The 17,617-nt window shown below is 41.8% G+C and overlaps 1 protein-coding gene across 2 annotated transcripts; it reads right to left on the reverse strand.

The window, feature by feature from the left end:
• Positions 1 to 936: 936 nt before the first annotated feature.
• Positions 937 to 16,422, reverse strand: pdcd6ip (programmed cell death 6 interacting protein). Of its 2 annotated transcripts, none has more exons than XM_023412189.2 (18): positions 16,115 to 16,422; positions 13,308 to 13,362; positions 13,148 to 13,217; positions 12,143 to 12,270; positions 11,248 to 11,401; positions 10,030 to 10,130; positions 8,440 to 8,556; positions 8,023 to 8,245; positions 6,767 to 6,890; positions 6,116 to 6,293; positions 4,857 to 4,968; positions 4,587 to 4,756; positions 3,904 to 4,152; positions 3,481 to 3,615; positions 3,210 to 3,304; positions 2,898 to 3,006; positions 2,578 to 2,795; positions 937 to 2,073 (listed from the first exon to the last, which is right to left on the reverse strand). In XM_023412189.2, exons 1-18 carry the CDS (start codon positions 16,318 to 16,320, stop codon positions 1,866 to 1,868), a joined length of 2,652 nt encoding a protein of 883 aa, XP_023267957.1. In that variant the 5' UTR covers positions 16,321 to 16,422; the 3' UTR covers positions 937 to 1,865. The 2 variants fall into 2 exon arrangements, with proteins under 2 accessions (XP_023267957.1, XP_023267956.1); XM_023412188.2 differs by having other exon boundaries at positions 8,440 to 8,571.
• Between the last annotated feature and the right edge of the window lie 1,195 nt (positions 16,423 to 17,617).

Below are 17,617 nucleotides of genomic sequence, written 5' to 3' on the forward strand. Positions count from 1 at the left end.
ACTCTCACACACACACACACACACACACAGAGGGACTGACGTGATGTTATGAGACATGTATGAGCCAAGAGATACTGACCAGTGAAGACAACTCACTGCCAACGATTTGCGGCTTGGACGGCAAGGACAGATGAATGGTAAGCAAAAACAGATGAGCCAGGGGAGAGGGGAAAAATGGAGAAGAGAACAGCTGAGGATATAAAAAGACAGGTGGTTTACAGAAAAAAAAAGCTTAGGAGCAGAAGAAAATATGATGAAGAGTGTGATAGGAAGAAAAACAAAAAATGGGAGAGTGCTGAGGGAAAATGAAGTGAAATATGGTGGATCTTTTCTTAAAGAGTTGGGCTGATAGGAACTCGAAAAGACAGATTAGACGGAGAGAGGAAAATGGAGAGAGGTGGAGTGATGGATGCAGGCAGGGGACCAGCAGCTCTCTGCCAACATCTCCATGCATCCTTCCAGACATCACACTGCGCTGCCATCTGCCTTCCTGCCACACACACACGCATACACACACACAGAAACACACACACACAGGGAGGAAATATGTGAAATCATTAGCGTCTCCTAACACTGAATAAATATCTGGGGATGAAATCTGTCTGTGGAGAAATCACCTGCGGGGAAATATGATTGGATGAGATCACGACCTCACTGGAACGTAATTTGCATGTCATCTAAATGGGATCTGCCCCAAATGCTCAGGAGGTCAAAAGGCGTCCGATTAGTCGGATGGAACAACTCCGTCCCTGATTGGCTGAGAGGAGCAACAATGGCAGGTGAAGTGCTGCTAGGCTGCTACTCCCACTGTGAGCTGCAGGACTGCCCTCTTCTGGCTGCTTTACAAACCTCCACAGTTTGATAGCAACAGGAATACATACAAACATACAAACATACAAACACAAACATGACATCTAGCATTTAAATACAGACCAATTTTGGCTGGCAGTTGTTGTTTTTAATCACATTAGAGCTGAGGAATAAAAATAAACACAAAGAGCATGAGAGTGAAGTGCACAGAGTGTCTCAGTTAACCACATACAGAGTCTTATTTATACATATATTTATATAATAGAACCATTTCTGCCACTTGTACAGCCTCTGATTGTAACACAGAAATATACCCACAATCCCTGGATGAGAGAGAAAAGAGCGAAAGAGAGCAGGACTCTCAACAGTCATCATCTACATTAGAAAACCTACAGGCCATTCGTTTTTATAGGTTTATACATCAGCGAGTATTCATTACAAAAATAGGAATATAGTTGATATAGAAGCACTGGGCATTGAGTGGGTGGGGGGAGTGAAGATGTGGCTGCGCTCTCCCATCAGTGGCATGACTCGTAATGACCACCCATCCACCCACCCAACACACACTCTCAAACCAGGAGACAGAGAGCCATCCTGGGATTATGTGTGCCTCCATGAGTGATGTACAGCAGTCCAGCCCAGACAAAGAGTCAGTTATTAATGAAAACCAGTTAGGGTTTAAATTAAACAATTAACAAAATCATTAGAAAATGGGCACATAAAAAATAATCTTAGAGGCAAGAGGAAGGGGTTAGTGCTTTGATGAAAGTTGAGATACTTTAGGGAAAGTGCCCAGAAAACATGAGATGGAATAGAGAAGAAAAACCTTGGTGAAAGATGAAATAAAGTATCGCTAAGTAATAATTGGTTCCAGGGAGAAGTGCAAAGCAGCTCTGAGTTGCCGTTCACTGGGGTTTCTACAGCTGCTGATGGTGAGAAAAAAACACAAAAGATGAGAAGAAAAGGAGCTGAAGGAGATAAAGTGTTATTGCTGGGGGTAGTTTTTTATTTGGTGTTAACGTGTGAGAAGAGGAATGAGGGGACAGAGAGGAGAGTTATTGCTGAGGGTAGTAGGGCTGCTGCTGTGGTGGTTGCTGGGGGTAGCCAGGGTAGGGCTGTCCGGCAGGAGGGGCTCCTGGGTATCCTCCCTGTCCTGGAGTCGCCTGGTAGGGCATGTAGGGCATGTTGGGCATGCTGGGCATGTTGGGCATGTTGTACTGACCATAAGCATAGGGGTTGTAGCCCATAGGCATCTGGAAGTACCTGCATAGACACCACAAAAGAGAAATACTGGAGATCTGGCCGGTGAACTATGCAAATGATATGCATAAACATTCAACTGGAGGATTCACATTAAAGTGACATGATGTGATCAGTGGGGCCAGTTCTCTAGAGGGAGGTCACCACTTTGTTGGTCTTGTTCGCCAACAAACACAAAGTATTCATTTACAAAATTAACATTCATTAGGTACAGCTAATATAACCTGCCACCAGTGACATTTGTCATTTTAATGGGTGAAAGAGACGATCAGCATTGGATAAAAGTGAGAAGCCTGAATGTTTTCTACATTGCTCTTTGCAAGCATTTGAAGAGCTAAGAGAGATTAGCCTCTTAGCTTAAGGAATGCAGGTATTTTGGCAACTGAAAACAAGACTAAAAATGGAAGCGGCGATCAGGAACGATCCCACTCCATCCCGACATCAATACAAAGAGTTATACAAGTCAAAATGTATTCTGAAATCGGGATGTTGTGATGGAAAACTCACCCTGGGTAGCCCTGGTAACTGGGGTAAGGTGGTCCCTGCGCCTGTGAGGGTGGGGCCACAGGCGGTGGGTTGCTGGTGGGAGGGCCAGTCGGTGGTGTGTTGGTGGGAGGTGTGGAGGCTGCCTGAGGGGTGAAGGCGGGAGGAGGAGGCCTGGCTGGGGGCTGTGGCTTTGCCGGGGGCTGCTGCTGAGCTTGTTGAGGCTGCTGAGGCTGCTGAGCCTGGAAGGCAGAGAGGAGGAGGAAGACAGATCGATATACAACCATCTGCCTTTTATAATGTTCTGTGGTATTCAGTGTTTGGCTTCGTGAGTTACTGCTTACAAATACAGTCCTGGGTGCAGGGGTTGGGCCGGCAGCAGGGGTGCTCTGATAGGCGGGAACGCTGAAGTTTGGAGCGCTGGGCTCTCGGGCGATGCTCTGCTGCAGCTCCCTGAGACAAGGAGTGAAACATTACAAACATCACCTGTACACTTGTCTCCTTTGTGGTCATGCATTTAGGATGCCTTAACTCTCATCTGCTCCAGCTGGTCAGGTGCCCTCAACCTAACCAGCTCATACAACTGTCACACAAACCAATAGAATAAAAAAAATAAAAACCCTAAACTTAACCCAACAAAACAGACAAGTACGTACTTAAGGAGTTCATCCCGCTCCGTCTTACGAGCGAAAACAATGTCACTGCATTTGTTCTGGAACTTAAGCAGGATTTCTGTCAAGTCGTTGTAGAACTGAGGAAGGAGAAAGAAAGGGGACAAAAATAAATCACCTGGCTTGCAAACCACCGTGAAACACACACACACAAAACAAATAAAAGTGGAAAGTTTCTGGCAAGATATGCATTACTGCAGTACAGTTCATCCCTGCTGAGGCTCATGTGTGCCGGTGTGTTGTGCTGAGCGAGTACCTTGGTGCCTTCGCGCAGGTTGCTGCTGATCTCAACGTAGCTGTCGTGGGCTGAAGCCAGCTTCTTCAGAACCTCCTCCCTCTGGTTGGCCTCCGTGTTGGACTGCTTCAGACTGCTGAACTCCTGGTGGGATGTCTGGAAGGTGATCACAGGTTGAAAAGAAAGATCACAGACTGAGGAGGTAAACCTCTGAAACTTCTTAGAAACTAAGTAGATTTATACACAGCGAACTATAAATTTTCTTCACACACAAGGGCATCATTCAAGGGGGGAAACTGGGTTTCAATCACTCTTTGGATTTTATCTGAATCTGCTGTTAGAAACGTTTGCACGCATGTTTTTCTGTTTGATACAGGTAATGTTCTTGATTCCAGTAACACGTGTCTCTTCAACACCAGGCCACCTCGTGTTGGGTTTATATACCTGAACTTGTCCCAGCAGCTCTTCCTGTGTGCGGAGGGTGGCCTGTACCCTCTGGTTGTAGGCCCCGTACAACTGGTCGAGCTGGGAGAGTGACAGCTGCTCCTCGTTAATGGCCCCGTCCTGGGCGAGCGCCGTCAGGAAGGCGGTAGACATATCAAAGGTGACGGCCTTGATCTCTCCCTCCAGAGTCTCCCTCTCCTTCTTCATCTCATCCAGCTGGGCAAGCTGGGAGCGCAGCACGTTCACAACCTGGAGTGAAGGCAACATAACTTTCAGTACACTACCTTACATTACTGACCTCTCACCCTTGTAATGATGACTGCAGGCTACAGCACACCTCACCACCTTTTTGTTTTTCACTTTAGCATGGATGCAGTGTTGCTTGAGACATGCACTTCTTCACTCTTTCCCAGTTCTGCTTGCTTAGTTCTTTAAGTTCCCTAGTGGAACACAATGCAAAGTCAGCAAACAAAATGAAAAATGGGGCTACTGTGGGGAGCAGGGAAAGAGCCATAAAGTACACAATGTCCACTGGGTGTTTGTGTACAGCAAGTTTCTACTGCGTGTTTATGTGGCACACTAAATATCTTGGGATAAGGTGGAAGACAGCAATAAGAAGTGTAGTTTTACATAAACTGGCCACTCAAACAAAGATATGAAGACAAAAATACAGGCAGACAGACCTCGCTGCCCTGCAGTGTTTTCGTCGGGTTGGCAGAAGGGATAGCAGCATTGAGCTCGTTCTCCGGTTTACACAGCAGGGCGATCATGTCACAGTGGGAGCCGTAGCGGTCTCTCACCACCTGGTCGGCCTGTACAGCCTTGTCCAAGATGTTGCGGAAGTTAGTTCCCTCTGGGCAAGAGAAGAGAGAAAGGGGACAGATGAGGACCAAGGGCAACATGGAATGGAAACACACTCACAAAATATGTAAAAAAGCAAACTGTGTGTGTACCTGCACGAAGGGGCTTATACAGGTCTCCAGAAGGGGTTCTGTTCCAGCGCTGGTTGAACTTGGTTCTCAGCTCATTGTCTGTTGTTTCTTCATCGTCCAGCATCTTCAGAGACTGACGGACAAAAACACAAACATACTGAGTGCACGCAGGAAATATAAATGTCTTAACAACACACACATTAAATGATCTGATGACTAGGCCTTCATTACTCATTTATAGCTTGGGCCATGGGTCGATGTGCATAAGTACTGACTTTTAAGGACTACTTTGGAATTCATTGTATAATTACTCAGCGATCTTTTGTCAACAATACAGCACATACATTCATGTAAGGCATGTCATTATCGATTAATTGTTCTGATATATCAGTCAATTGTTTTGTCCAAAAAATGTCAGAAAACAAGGTCTAGAACTCAAGCACCCAATGAAAGACAGAGGAACAACAACAGACTTACATTTAAGAACCTTAAATCAGCAAATGTTTAGTTTAGTTTCTCGATAAACAACCTAAAGATTGTGACAAAATTATCAAAAATTGACAGTTTTGACAGTTTTCTATCGATCAACTAATCGATAAATTGTTTCAGCACAGCTTACGTGTCTTTTAAAAAGGTAAAAATCATGCTTAGAGTTTGCATTTTAAACAAATAAATAAACAATATACAGTCTGCATTTTGGCCAGCAGAAATGTACTTTTCTGTTTTTTATTTTTCATTTGGAGTTATTGTCTACAACAGAACTGCCTACTTTTTGGGGGAAATTAGGACTTTTCAACTCTGCCAGAAAACTTGGAAGCAGATTGTGTTTTATGTTTTGTGTTTTTCCTCCCGTCTGTTTATTTGTTAGTAAGCTGTCTAATAAATGGTTTGGCTGAAGCTGGTGGACAGCCAGTCCTTGGCCCAAAGATCAGTGGATTAGATTTCAGTAATGATCCTGATCTGGGATTTCCGCCATTAGGAACAATTATGAGTTTTTAGTATTCATGTGTTCTTCTGGTAGTGGTGGTAGAAAAGTCCAACATTCAGGAAGTCCAAGTCAGCTGTTCTACATCATTAGATTCATATGCTACTTTGTCAAGAAACCAAAGGCATATGACAAACAAGCTGTTGAAGTGGTTGTACTTCTAAATGTGCCTTCTTTACTTTTTAAAATGGATTTAGGATTATGATAAGCAGTAAGGTGAGAGGTTAGATTGCTGGCAAGTGGTGTAGTAACACATGTATGATTCAGTGTGTTTCTATTTGACGCTGACACCAACCTCATCCAGGATCTCTCTGTTGCGAGTCAGAAGCTCAGGCAGGTCTTTGATTAGCTGCTCAATGCTCTGCAGTCCTCCCTGCTGCACAATGGATCTGGCCTTCTCAGCAATGGATTGTGGGATAGAGTCTCCTGACAGATCCTCCAGAGCAGCTGGTAGGTTCAGGGACGCCAACACCCTGATGGACAGTTACACATCATCAGTGGATATTATGGTTTCTCAAACATCAGCCTGTGTCTTGTCACCAGGTCACAGTTATATATATAAAAAAAAAAAAAGAAGACGAAGCTTAAACAAAGTTCAATTTGAGTCTTGACTTGTTTTTAGAGAGAGAATTTTCATATAAAAAAAACTAAGATATGTAACTATTTTAATTTCATAAAATGCTTATTATTAATTAAATCAATTAATAGTATCTTCAATTAGTTTGACAAAAGGGCTCGACGGTTATTTAGGGTACTACAATAAAAACACAAGTACTTTCGTCAACATCTGAGTGGCACCTGGTGCACCATTATGTTATGAATTTTTAATAAACCCATCCATGCATGGAGACACTCATGGACATACTCATTTAAGTAAATTACACAAATATACCTGCACACTGACATGCACAAGCAGAGCTACTCATACAGACATAGGATAATGTACCCGTTGCAGAGATTGGTGGCCTCTCTCATCGATCCCACCAGTCTGTTAACGGTCTCAGCCTTCCTCTGGCTGTAAATGCTCATGGACTGCTGCACCGCCATGGGAACCATCTTCTCAAACAAGTCTGAAGAGGAAATAACAATCGCTTAGAAAAACACAAGCCTGTGTGAGTTTGGATGGGATTATGCTAAAATAAAAAGGGTTAGCAACTTAAATGGCAGCCATGAAGTGAGAGGCTGCTGTGTTATGTCTTTCAAATGGGAATTTGGGAAGTCTCAACTCACAGGTTGTTTTTACAATATCCTGGTAGAAAAAACTGTCTTCTCACCATAAACAACGGTGAATCATGGGAATGTGAAATGTCACACATACACACACAACATGCCTATTTGACATTATGGCACTGGCATACTATGTTGCTTAAATGACCATTGATTGGGCAGCATGAATGCTGGCTGAAGCGTGTTATAACAAATTATCACAGATATCCACGTACAGATGGACAAATGTCCGTCTGTCTTGTCTATTTTCTCAACAACTGCTCATCTCATCGACCTCAAACTTTGCTGGTATTAAGTTGAGGAAAGGCGCCACTCAACTGCGACTCTGCGCCTCTTTCTAGCCGTCACTCAAACACTATCAGAGCAGACAACTTCAGCAGTAACACCGACTGAACACACAGACTGCAGGGTGTATTGCTCAGGAAGTACAGTGTTGAGCGTGAAGTTGATTGGATGTTGCTCTCAAGAAAACCTACATGCTGGATTAACACAGGCCATGAAAGCAGCCCCTACCAATAGACATGTTGAACAGGCACTGCACTGGTGACGTTAAAGCAACAGTTTGACATTTCGGGACATATGATTATCTTCTGTTTTTAAGCAAGAGTTAAGATGAGAAAATCAATACCACTCCAGCACAGCTAGCAGCGAGTCAGTTATCTTAGCTTTGTAGAAAGACAAGTGTGGCTCTCTCTGAGACTAACAACGTCCACCTGCCAGCACCTCTAAAGCTCACAGGCAGCGAAGACATCTAACTCTTGACAAGTCAGTGAATTAACGTCAGACTATTTCTTTAAAACCTCCCATGTTAACTGGATCAAAAAAATGATAAGGACTCTGACACAACCTGTGTGTCTGGGAAAACACTTTCCTTTGTCTCTTATACTCAGATGTAAATACTTTGTTTTATGTCTCTCCAGGTGAGTCAGTCTATCGTGACAACGGGGAACTGTGTTAAGTGTCTGTGTGTCGTACCTGTGAATTTCTGGCTGAGTGGAGGTGTGATGGCAGTGGCTTTGACCAGCGCTGCCTTGCCGATATGCTCCAGATCCTTGACTTCAGGAACGCGGTCATGGTATATAAAGTCGTTGTCTTTTTTGGCTGCAGCCAGGGCTCGGTTAATCTTGTCACTCAGGTCCTTAACGCTCACATACTCGTCGTAACGAGAGGCCACTGTCTTCACCAGCTCTGCTGCGTGCTGAGTTGATTAACAGAGGAGACGAAATTGAGGAAAACAAATATGCTTCATGAGTTTTTTACTTTTGAAGTATACACAGAATTCATCCAAATTATGATTAATGAGTTGCAACATCATCTGAAAATACAACACATGATATGTTGAGTGTATCCACGAGTGGGACAATACAATAAAGTTATGCAAAAGTTGTGTACCTGCAAGCGAGCAATCTCCTCTCCGAAGCGCTTCTTCTGCTTGGCCAGGACGCTCTGGTGCAGCTCGGCGTTGGCCTGCATGATGCAGTGCTTGGCCGCCAGCACCGGCAACACTTCCTGAAAATAAAAATACTGACCAGGGAGAGGCAACCACAGAGCAACACACAGGCACGCCAACAGATATATATATATATATATACACACACACACACAAACAAACAACACACACACACACACACACACACACACACACACAACACACACACACACACACACACACACAATGGCAAGGCAAACCACAAAATGGCAAATGCACACCAGCAAAGTCAAATAACAAATGACATCACGAAAGCCAATCACAAACAGGCACAAGCAGTCAGAGGAGTGCAAGACACAACGCAAACGCACACGCACATACAACCAGTGCCAACACCACCACCACGAGGGATGCAGAAAGAAAGGAAGACGAGAGAGAAAACAGAACAGGCCATGAGTGTTTAACCTTTCAGCAAAAGCTGCTACACCCTCATCAAACGTCCCACAGCCATGAGTGTGTGTGTGTGTGTGTGCGCCATTCAGGGAGAACAGACATGCTGCTTTTCAGATTTCGATCAATGTCTCTGACCTTGTTTCCTGTGTAGACAAAAAAAAGTGACGTCTTCATTCTAAACACTCAAAAACTACAAGCTAATGTGTGTAGAGCTGTTACTGAGGAGAACTAAATGCTTCATGACAGAGTACATACAACGAGAATGTACGACCAGGATTAGATTATTTTGTTCGTACAGCTCTTCCAAAGCTCTTGGTAACTACTCTTCCTATTAGCTGGTTTCAGTTAGGGTTGCACCATTAAAACTGGATGTCTAGATAGTAAAGACCTTAGTAATGTCGAAATCTGCTGCTGGGAAACATCTACAGTACCGTCGAATTAAAAGCAATCAGCTGTTCTCATTGTAGCACCACGAGCTGTAACATCATTTAGGGGTCAAGAGATATATTAAACTTACTCAACAATCTATTGTTAATGTAGTTATGACTTTGTTTTGTTCATATATGCATAAGTGTAATTTTTAACTTGTGAAAAGCTGGTGCAAATGACTTATTTCATGCTTTTCACTTTAGTTTAATTTCATTCACCTGAAAATATCAAAATCTGCTGTGTGAGGGTGTGAGCGTGTGTGTGCAGGTTTTAGACAGACAGCAAGTACTTGAGATGCCCATGATTAGATGGTGAGAAACCAATCAGAATGAATACAGGTCAAACTGCAATTTAAGTAGTAACCAACCAATCAGAGTGAAAACAGGACGGAAATGGTACAATGAGAATAGAGAGATTACAATTTGGATAGTCACACAACCTGAGCAGCACGCTTCGAATCTTTTTTTCCCCATAAACTCACACATACAAAACAATACACACAATCTCACGCGCACACCATACGGATGCCACACCATGCAGAATCCAAGCTCTGTATTCATCTCCACTACAATGAGCATATGGCTGACTGTGAATGTGTTTCTTGTTGTTTTTGTGTTAAACCTGAGCAGTTTTTAGGTTAGTGTGTGACTGTATGTGTGTCCTTCACATACCTTGGGAAGGTTGTCTTTGTACTGGCATTGCTTGAAGGCGTCACCATAGAAATCCGCTGCCTGATTGGCCAGCTTTGCGATGACAGCATCTTTCATCTTATCTGTTGGTTGAACAAGCCACTTTTAAGTCAACCAGCAAAGAGTACATATCAAAACACAGTCGAGATAACAAGTTGTGTTCTTGCAAACCATACTTTGCATAATGATCAAACTGATTACTGACATTCAGTCATACATTCACTCACATTAGATGTTATATAACAGCAGAGATTCTCCAAGTGGTTTTCAGAGTCATCTCTTGTGCATTTCATCCATTTAAAAACAGTGTTAATACATCTCCTTGATGAAATTGCCTTTACATCTTACAAAGTGTAAAAACTCATTTACACCAAAGTCATCCCTCTCAGCAAAAATATACTTTTTATTTTTATTTTATTTTATTTTTATTAAATGGGAGCTTATTTTATGATGTAACTTTCGAAAGTGTTGTGCTTAAAAACTCTCATAAGCAACTCCCAAGACATAACTGGGACAGAGGCAGTGTGCAGCCCACATCACTGTCTGCTGCCATTGCTAGAAATTACTCTTAGGCAAAAAAAAATCATGAGTGTGTAATTAATGATGCTATTTATTTAAAGTACAACTACTCTGCTTCCTTTACATCAGCAAGACTGGTGGATGTTTGATGCCAGTGTCCCTAAACACTGAAACTTTTCAGACACATTACTGAGGAACAGACTAATTAGTGGTCCTTTGTGTGTGATGCACTTTTCAAAACTAAGAGCTGGGACTTATCTAGAATTTCCGCATCGCGGTTGTATTCCTCCCCCAAACAGTCAAGTTGCAGTTTACATAAATGTCTGTTCAGGCTCATTATATATGTAGAGAAGACTTTGAAGGAATTCAATAAAAGCTATTTAGTGTATCGTGTCAAAAAAAGGAAGGCTGTATGTATGTACTGTATGTATCTACAGATGGACAGAAATCAAACATGAAAGCATTATGCCTCCGGCCATGGCTGTTGCCGGGGCGAAGACATAAAAATGGCCCCTTTTTCTGAGTATCTAAGTGACAGGAAACAGATAAGGGAAAAATAGATAAATTATAATAATGCTGCGCTGAAAAGCTCTTGGAGTCCTTGCACTAGTTTATAATGTTACAGTCTGTATGTGAAGCCAGTGCTCGCTTGAACAACTAGCGTGTTTTGTCTTTTGATACCTGAAGTAGCTTTGAGAAAGAAGACCTCCTGGGCCTGGGCCAGCATGATGAGGCTCAGGGTGCCTACAGTCTCAGGGGAGATGTCCATGGTGGGCTCCCTGTTCAGCGCAGACAGCACTGTGTCCTTAATGTGACCAAACGCTCCGCTGGCCAGCTGGATAGAGACATAAATAAAAAGAAGCACAAATGAGACATAAGTGCCACAACTGAAACTCACATAACTTGAATTTTTATTTTCAAAATCAGCCCCAGCTGTCCTTGCTGGACATAACTAACCCCCACTTTCTACTGAATGATTGCTTAATGCATCGTGTTTCAGCTCCGTCGCACCCACCGCATATGATCTGAATTCATGCCACGCTTTTCTCCACTCAGCTACCTTTACGTGATAGTGGCCCGTTTCACAAAAACAATTTTCTAGCACTGCTTACACACACAGATCACAGATGGTGGCTGCATCATGTTTCACAAAAGGCCACTGCCTGCAAATTTAAGATAAATTTGTAAGTCCTGCAGGTCTCTCGCATGCTCATGCTGGGTCACAGGTATGGAGTTTATTTTGATTAGTAAAACATGTCAAAATTGCATGAAAATCAGTTTTGAAAGTATATTCCCATGTGCTGATATTTACAGACATAGAATAAATGATGACGCATTTTACTTGCCCTTACATATCTCAGGTGTTTTTCTTGTTTGTCACCCAAACCAAATGAGGAGTACAGCCACAAAATTATATTCATTACAGTCATTACATCTGACTGAGCATCATATCTCTGCAGCTCACCTCCACATATCTGACCAGACATATAACACTGATATTTCATACAGTTATTTCCACCTAGCATTTAAACCATGTTGTACACATAACTATATAAATATGTGGTGGTACGCCCACCTGATAGTATTTGGCCGCAGCCTTCAGTCCCTCATCGTTGTCCAGGTTCTGCTCTGAGGCGATCTGACTGGCCAGTGCTGCTGCGTTGAACAACACACATGTCTTCTCGTAACCCAAACTGGCCAAAGCTGCAACGCAAAAAAACTTTGTGGTTATTTTCAGGGACAACTTGAATTACTGAATGCACTTTCATAGCACAGTGGCAAATATTCCACAGAGTTTGAGACATTAAGATCAATTTCAACTTCTTTTCACAGCTAGAAAGTGATTGTTAAACAGAGCACAGAGTGACATGCATCTTTCATGTTACTTGTCGGGTATCGACTTCTTTCTGTTCGGTTGACACAGCTGTTTGTGTGGGGTTGGCATTTTCTCCAACCAACATTTGTATTGCTTCATTCTACATTTTCTTGCCCAGATTAAACTGGAAAGAATCCCATAGTCATGAGCTCCCACAATTCACCACAGAGGACAAAAGATTCAAGCGTGAACAGAATAAATGTGAAGTGTGGACTGCAACAAAGAGCAATCTTAAGAACCAGAGGATTTTGTCCCGCTCTCATTGCTTTCATTTCACATTGACTCTTTAAAGTTCTTTTTTCATTTTTTCTATTTTGTTTTGAAGACCTGTTAGTATGTGGCCCTGACACACACTTTACAACACATGCAGACCTGTGTAATGTCTTTCTCTCTCTTACACATACTTCAGTGGCTATTTTTTCATTTAAACCCTTCACAACAACTTGTCAGGGCTGTTTCTGGATGCAAAGTAAAACAGGATTTATTTATTGACGCGTGTGAAAGAGAGAGACAGATAGAAAGAGACAAATCGATTTAGAGAACGTATGACAGATATGTACCTCCAGGGCAAAGCCCTATATTGACTTTAACTCTTGTCATATCATTTCCTCCTTCTGCAGCTAACTGCATCCCTGTGCACTCACAGTTACATGCACAGATATTCATCCACGGACACAAATGGACTTGTTAAGAGGCTGCACTTACCGAGCTTGACTGAGCCCCCAAACAGCGATCCTTTATCAAAGGCATCCTTCCATGTGAAAGTTAAGCAGAGCTGCAGAAACAGAGAGAGGCTTTGTGTTAAAGTTTTTCTGTCTGGAAACTACGTCTAACCCACAATCATGTCTGCTGTCAAAGCAATTACCTGGTTTTCAGAGAAGGGAAACTTGGGCTCAACAGCACAGAGCTGGTCATAGTATCTGTAAAAAGAAAGAAATTACAGGTTTAAACCATGTTTTTTAATCGTGTCGCTAAAATACTACAATACAGTACATTTGTTTTGTATGTCGGTTTTTATTGGAAAGACAGAAATGTCTATATTCTAGATTATTAGTGAACTTTCGTTTGGTTTGTTAAAGTTAAGCAAAAAAAAAGAGCAAAAAGGGAAAAAAAGAGATTCAACTGTACAGTAAGCAACAATTGAGAAACTAGGTTAGGGGGTAATGATTATTATTACATAACTGCACCTCTGTGGTTTGAGGAAGCTCTGCCATTTCAGAGACACTTGACAATGAGTCAGGAAAAAATATCAGGACAGGCAAGCACGCTGCAGTGCCATTACACACACACACACACACACACACACACACACACACACACACACACACATAGATATACAGAGTCCATGACTGCTCCTCAGCTCTTCATCTTATCAGTGTCCCTGTCAGTGATGTGTGAATGGTCTATTATTAGGAATGACAACATGCGGAGAGGCCAGTTAGGGAATCCCCTAGTACAAGTTCATCCACCCTGTTTTTCCTGTGCCGAGAAAGACTGGAGTGCAAGAATATACATAAACAAAGTTTATCTTCCTTATGTTTTTGCAATCAGATAGACGAGGCAACACACACACACACACACACACACACATAGAGAGAGAGAGAGGAAAGCTGAGATGAGGTGTGCCCTTCTAGTTGACTGAAACGTCCTAAACAAAACAATGGTCACCACAGTGACACAATAGTTGTATGTCTGCTTGCCTGTGAAAGGGATAGGCCCCGTTGCCCTGGCTACCTGGCACATTGCTAACAGACGACATGTGCACAGAGCCAAGGAATGACAATGCTAACACTCAGCAATGGCAGCCATTTCTGCACAGACATGCTAGCTTCAAGCTCGTCTCTAATAAGTCAAGAGCAAGCATCGACTATCCCACAGGCCCCACATCTTACACTAAACACCTTTCAAAATCTCTATATATTTGTAAGCTAATGACAGTTAACTCATGAGTCAGGTAGTTATAGGAAGAGTTGTAGGAAGAGATTAAAAGAGTGGGAAAAACTTTCAGATCCTGTGAGAAATTTCCTCTTTTCACACAGTACAGGTCTTTTCTTTTCTTTTTAGAATTTCTGTCAATGTCCCTCTCAAATACTGTTTTACAAACTACTAACATAAACCAGGGATGCAAACTGAAGCCAATACCGAATCAGTGTATTGGATAAGTGCATCCCAAACATAAACTGAAACAGCAGTCATTACCATCAACCACACCATCAACTTATGATATCACAGGTAGTTTGTCCCAGAAAAGCATTGCAGACAACATATCATGCTAAAGGAAACTGAATGTCTTGCATTACTCCAATTTTCCCTACATTCGACCTGTCAGTGCTTTACACTCAGCACCTTGTGCTGAAATAAACTTTCAAGAGCCTAATCTTGGCAAATATAAGGTAATTCTATTTGGCACTGAAGCTTAAAAGTAACTGACTGTGGAGAAAAGTGGAAGACCGGCAACCTGCAAGTGCATTCCTGGCATCTTGCGTAATCTCTACAAGCCCCATGCATTGAATAACTTATGAGTAATAAAGAACAAAGACTGAGATGAGAAAGGTCAAAGTCTGCTTCTATATTTCACATAGGAATGGAGCATGTTGGTTAATTTTGCATCACCTAATAGTGGTAAGTTTTATACATGATAATATATGTAGCCAAGACCTCTCTGTCCTTTCCTGTCATTAAACAATTATAAGTCTGCATATTTATATAACAGTATGATAGTGGTTACTGACAGCCTTCCTCTACATGGAGCATGGGACATAGAGGAAGTTTGTTTCAGTCACATACATCTTTCTCCTGACAGTTCCTTTATGCAAAATGCTTAGCACTGTGACACTCTTTTGCTCTTTATATTTTGTGTATATGTGTATTTTCTATGTTATATATGTCCAGATATCCTATTCAAAACATAAAATCCACTGGTAAAGTGTATATATAGGCCTTCTGTGTAGCATGCCTTTCCTCTCTTCTGATCTCATACTCACACCTGTACGGAGAGTTATCATGTTAATCTCCCCTTGCTGATATCACGCCTGCCTCACTGTTGACGTCTATTCATGTGGCTGTTGGTGGAGGACGGAGTGATGGCATGGGCTGCAGGTAGACCTAAAGGTGACTGACATCTGTCAGGAGAGCTGAACTTTCTCACTGATGCTGTGTAAATACATGGCTACTCTAAAAGTGTGCTGAGGAGTTTGAACATGTCTATGACCAAACACATACATATCTTATTTTCAACAACTGCAGTCTCTGTTAATATTTAAACTACTCTGCGTTTGGGGACAAAATAGTGTTTAAGCTGAAGCAAATTCTAATAGTCAAGTAAACCAGTTTTCTTTGAGTCCTTTCATAGCTAAGATCAATACCTAGCTTCGCCTAAATGGCTAATTTCTTATTTTACCTATTTGACAGTTCAGTTACACAAGGTAACAAGTCAAGTATGTGTTCTGCCCTCAGTGAAACTTGGCAGGAATAGCATATGAGTCAGTTATTTTGGTGAGAAAAGCCTCCTAGCATATTAGCCCGACTAACTTTAGCTCCCAAGTTAGCAACTAAAAGCTAACACATCTGGGTGCGGCGATGACTGAGCAAGCTCACTGCCACAGGTAAGAAAGTTGGGTGTAAGTAAAATGAAAGCTAGTTCGGGTGTGTTATAAAAGGAGGGTTTTCTACCTGAGAAGGATCTCCAGTGAGCTCTCATGTTTGTCCAGCGGCCTCCCCAGCGCGTTTTTGCGAAGCTTGTTCAACTCCTCCACGGCGCGGATATACTCCCCTTGCTCCTCGCCGGCTGAGTATGTGGCCGTTACAAATTTCGACAGCGGTTTCACCAGATCCGCTTCAGAGGACTTCTTTAACGGGACTGAAATAAACGTTGCCATTTCGGCCCGTAAAAGCGCTGTATCAAATCAGAAAGACAGAGACGATTAGCGAACAACGAACACAAACAACAGCGAGCAACCCACTTCCTGGATTCTCACAGGGAACGTCAAATTACGTCATGGGAAACGGTGTGGCGCACCGCGCAGAATCACTACCGTTTTAATGGAAAATAACTACGCTGAAAGAAAATGAGCTTTATTTGCTCACAGCCACAGTCTTTTATCTCTACGACGGGACACCATGGCCGGATTAAGCTACCCGGGAGTCCTATAGCAAAATCGAGCTGTTGGGTCCCTATAATCCCCCCACTTCTCCCCATCTTTGTGTAATGTGTACAATTATTCCCGTGACAGAATATTGCATGGTACCTGGTTTGGTGTGGGGTAATTTGACTGAAAACAAATAATTTATCAATATGCACCAATACAATATTCCCCATTGAGAGATCCAAAGTGTTCAAAATTAAACAGAGCATTTAACTAACTAAACTTAATACATATAGACACAAACAAATCTAACATAAGCATGGGATTGTGAGAAGTTTGATAATTATTTTAATAGTCTGATTATTATTTTGGAATGTATGTTATTTCACAACATTTTCCCCTATAACATTTTTATAAATTTTATTTCACAATGTCACTTTTCATCACAAAGTCAATAACAACAGCCAGTAACAGTTCATATGAAAATATTCAACCCAACTTCAAATTTTTTTATTTTAATGTATTGAAGTCACATACATTATATACTTATGAAGTCACATAATTAGTGAAATTGAGAACACCTGTCTGTGGATAAGGTGGTGTACCTGATTGCAATATAAATACTCTAAAAACTTGGTGTATTTGGTGTAAAGATGCTTCTATCAAATACTGACCTGGAAGAGCTGCAAGTATTTTGTATGTTATATATGTAACTGATTTAAATCACTTTGTGGACATCTGTTTTCACTTTTATTTAATGTTATTAAGCCAATACACCATGAAAACTGCATAACATGAATAATTTTTTGGGGCTTTTGGCTGTTTCCTCATTCAGCGAGCAAAGCAACAGTCATATATAATACTGTATAATGTATTTATTTGATTACCTCTTTGAATATATTGTATTTATTTACGTATAATGTTTAATTTTGGGTCTTCACAAATATCAACTATGATATTTCAGGACTTAAATCCATTTTTTTTGGACACAGATACACTCATCAAGTCAGGTCCTGAAGATCAGGTAGTAAAACAGGACCCATCTGTAAAGCCTCATGTAATTTTATTTGATCATTAAAAGTGCATATTC

The sequence above is a fragment of the Seriola lalandi genome, unplaced genomic scaffold (genome assembly GCF_002814215.2).
Source record: "Seriola lalandi dorsalis isolate HSWRI2012SDOR001 ecotype SW California unplaced genomic scaffold, Sedor1 jcf7180002054476, whole genome shotgun sequence".
NCBI lineage: Eukaryota > Metazoa > Chordata > Actinopteri > Carangiformes > Carangidae > Seriola > Seriola lalandi.

Coding starts and splice junctions, on each gene's coding strand:
- pdcd6ip (XM_023412188.2), bottom strand. CDS start 16,320: ATGGCAACGTTTATTTCAGTCCCGTTAAAGAAGTCCTCTGAAGCGGAT. Junction 10,131..11,247: donor CTTTCTCAAAGCTACTTCAG/GTATCAAAAGAC, acceptor TTCAACCAACAG/ATAAGATGAAAGATGCTGTC. Junction 4,153..4,586: donor AAACACTGCAGGGCAGCGAG/GTCTGTCTGCCT, acceptor CCTTCACTCCAG/GTTGTGAACGTGCTGCGCTC.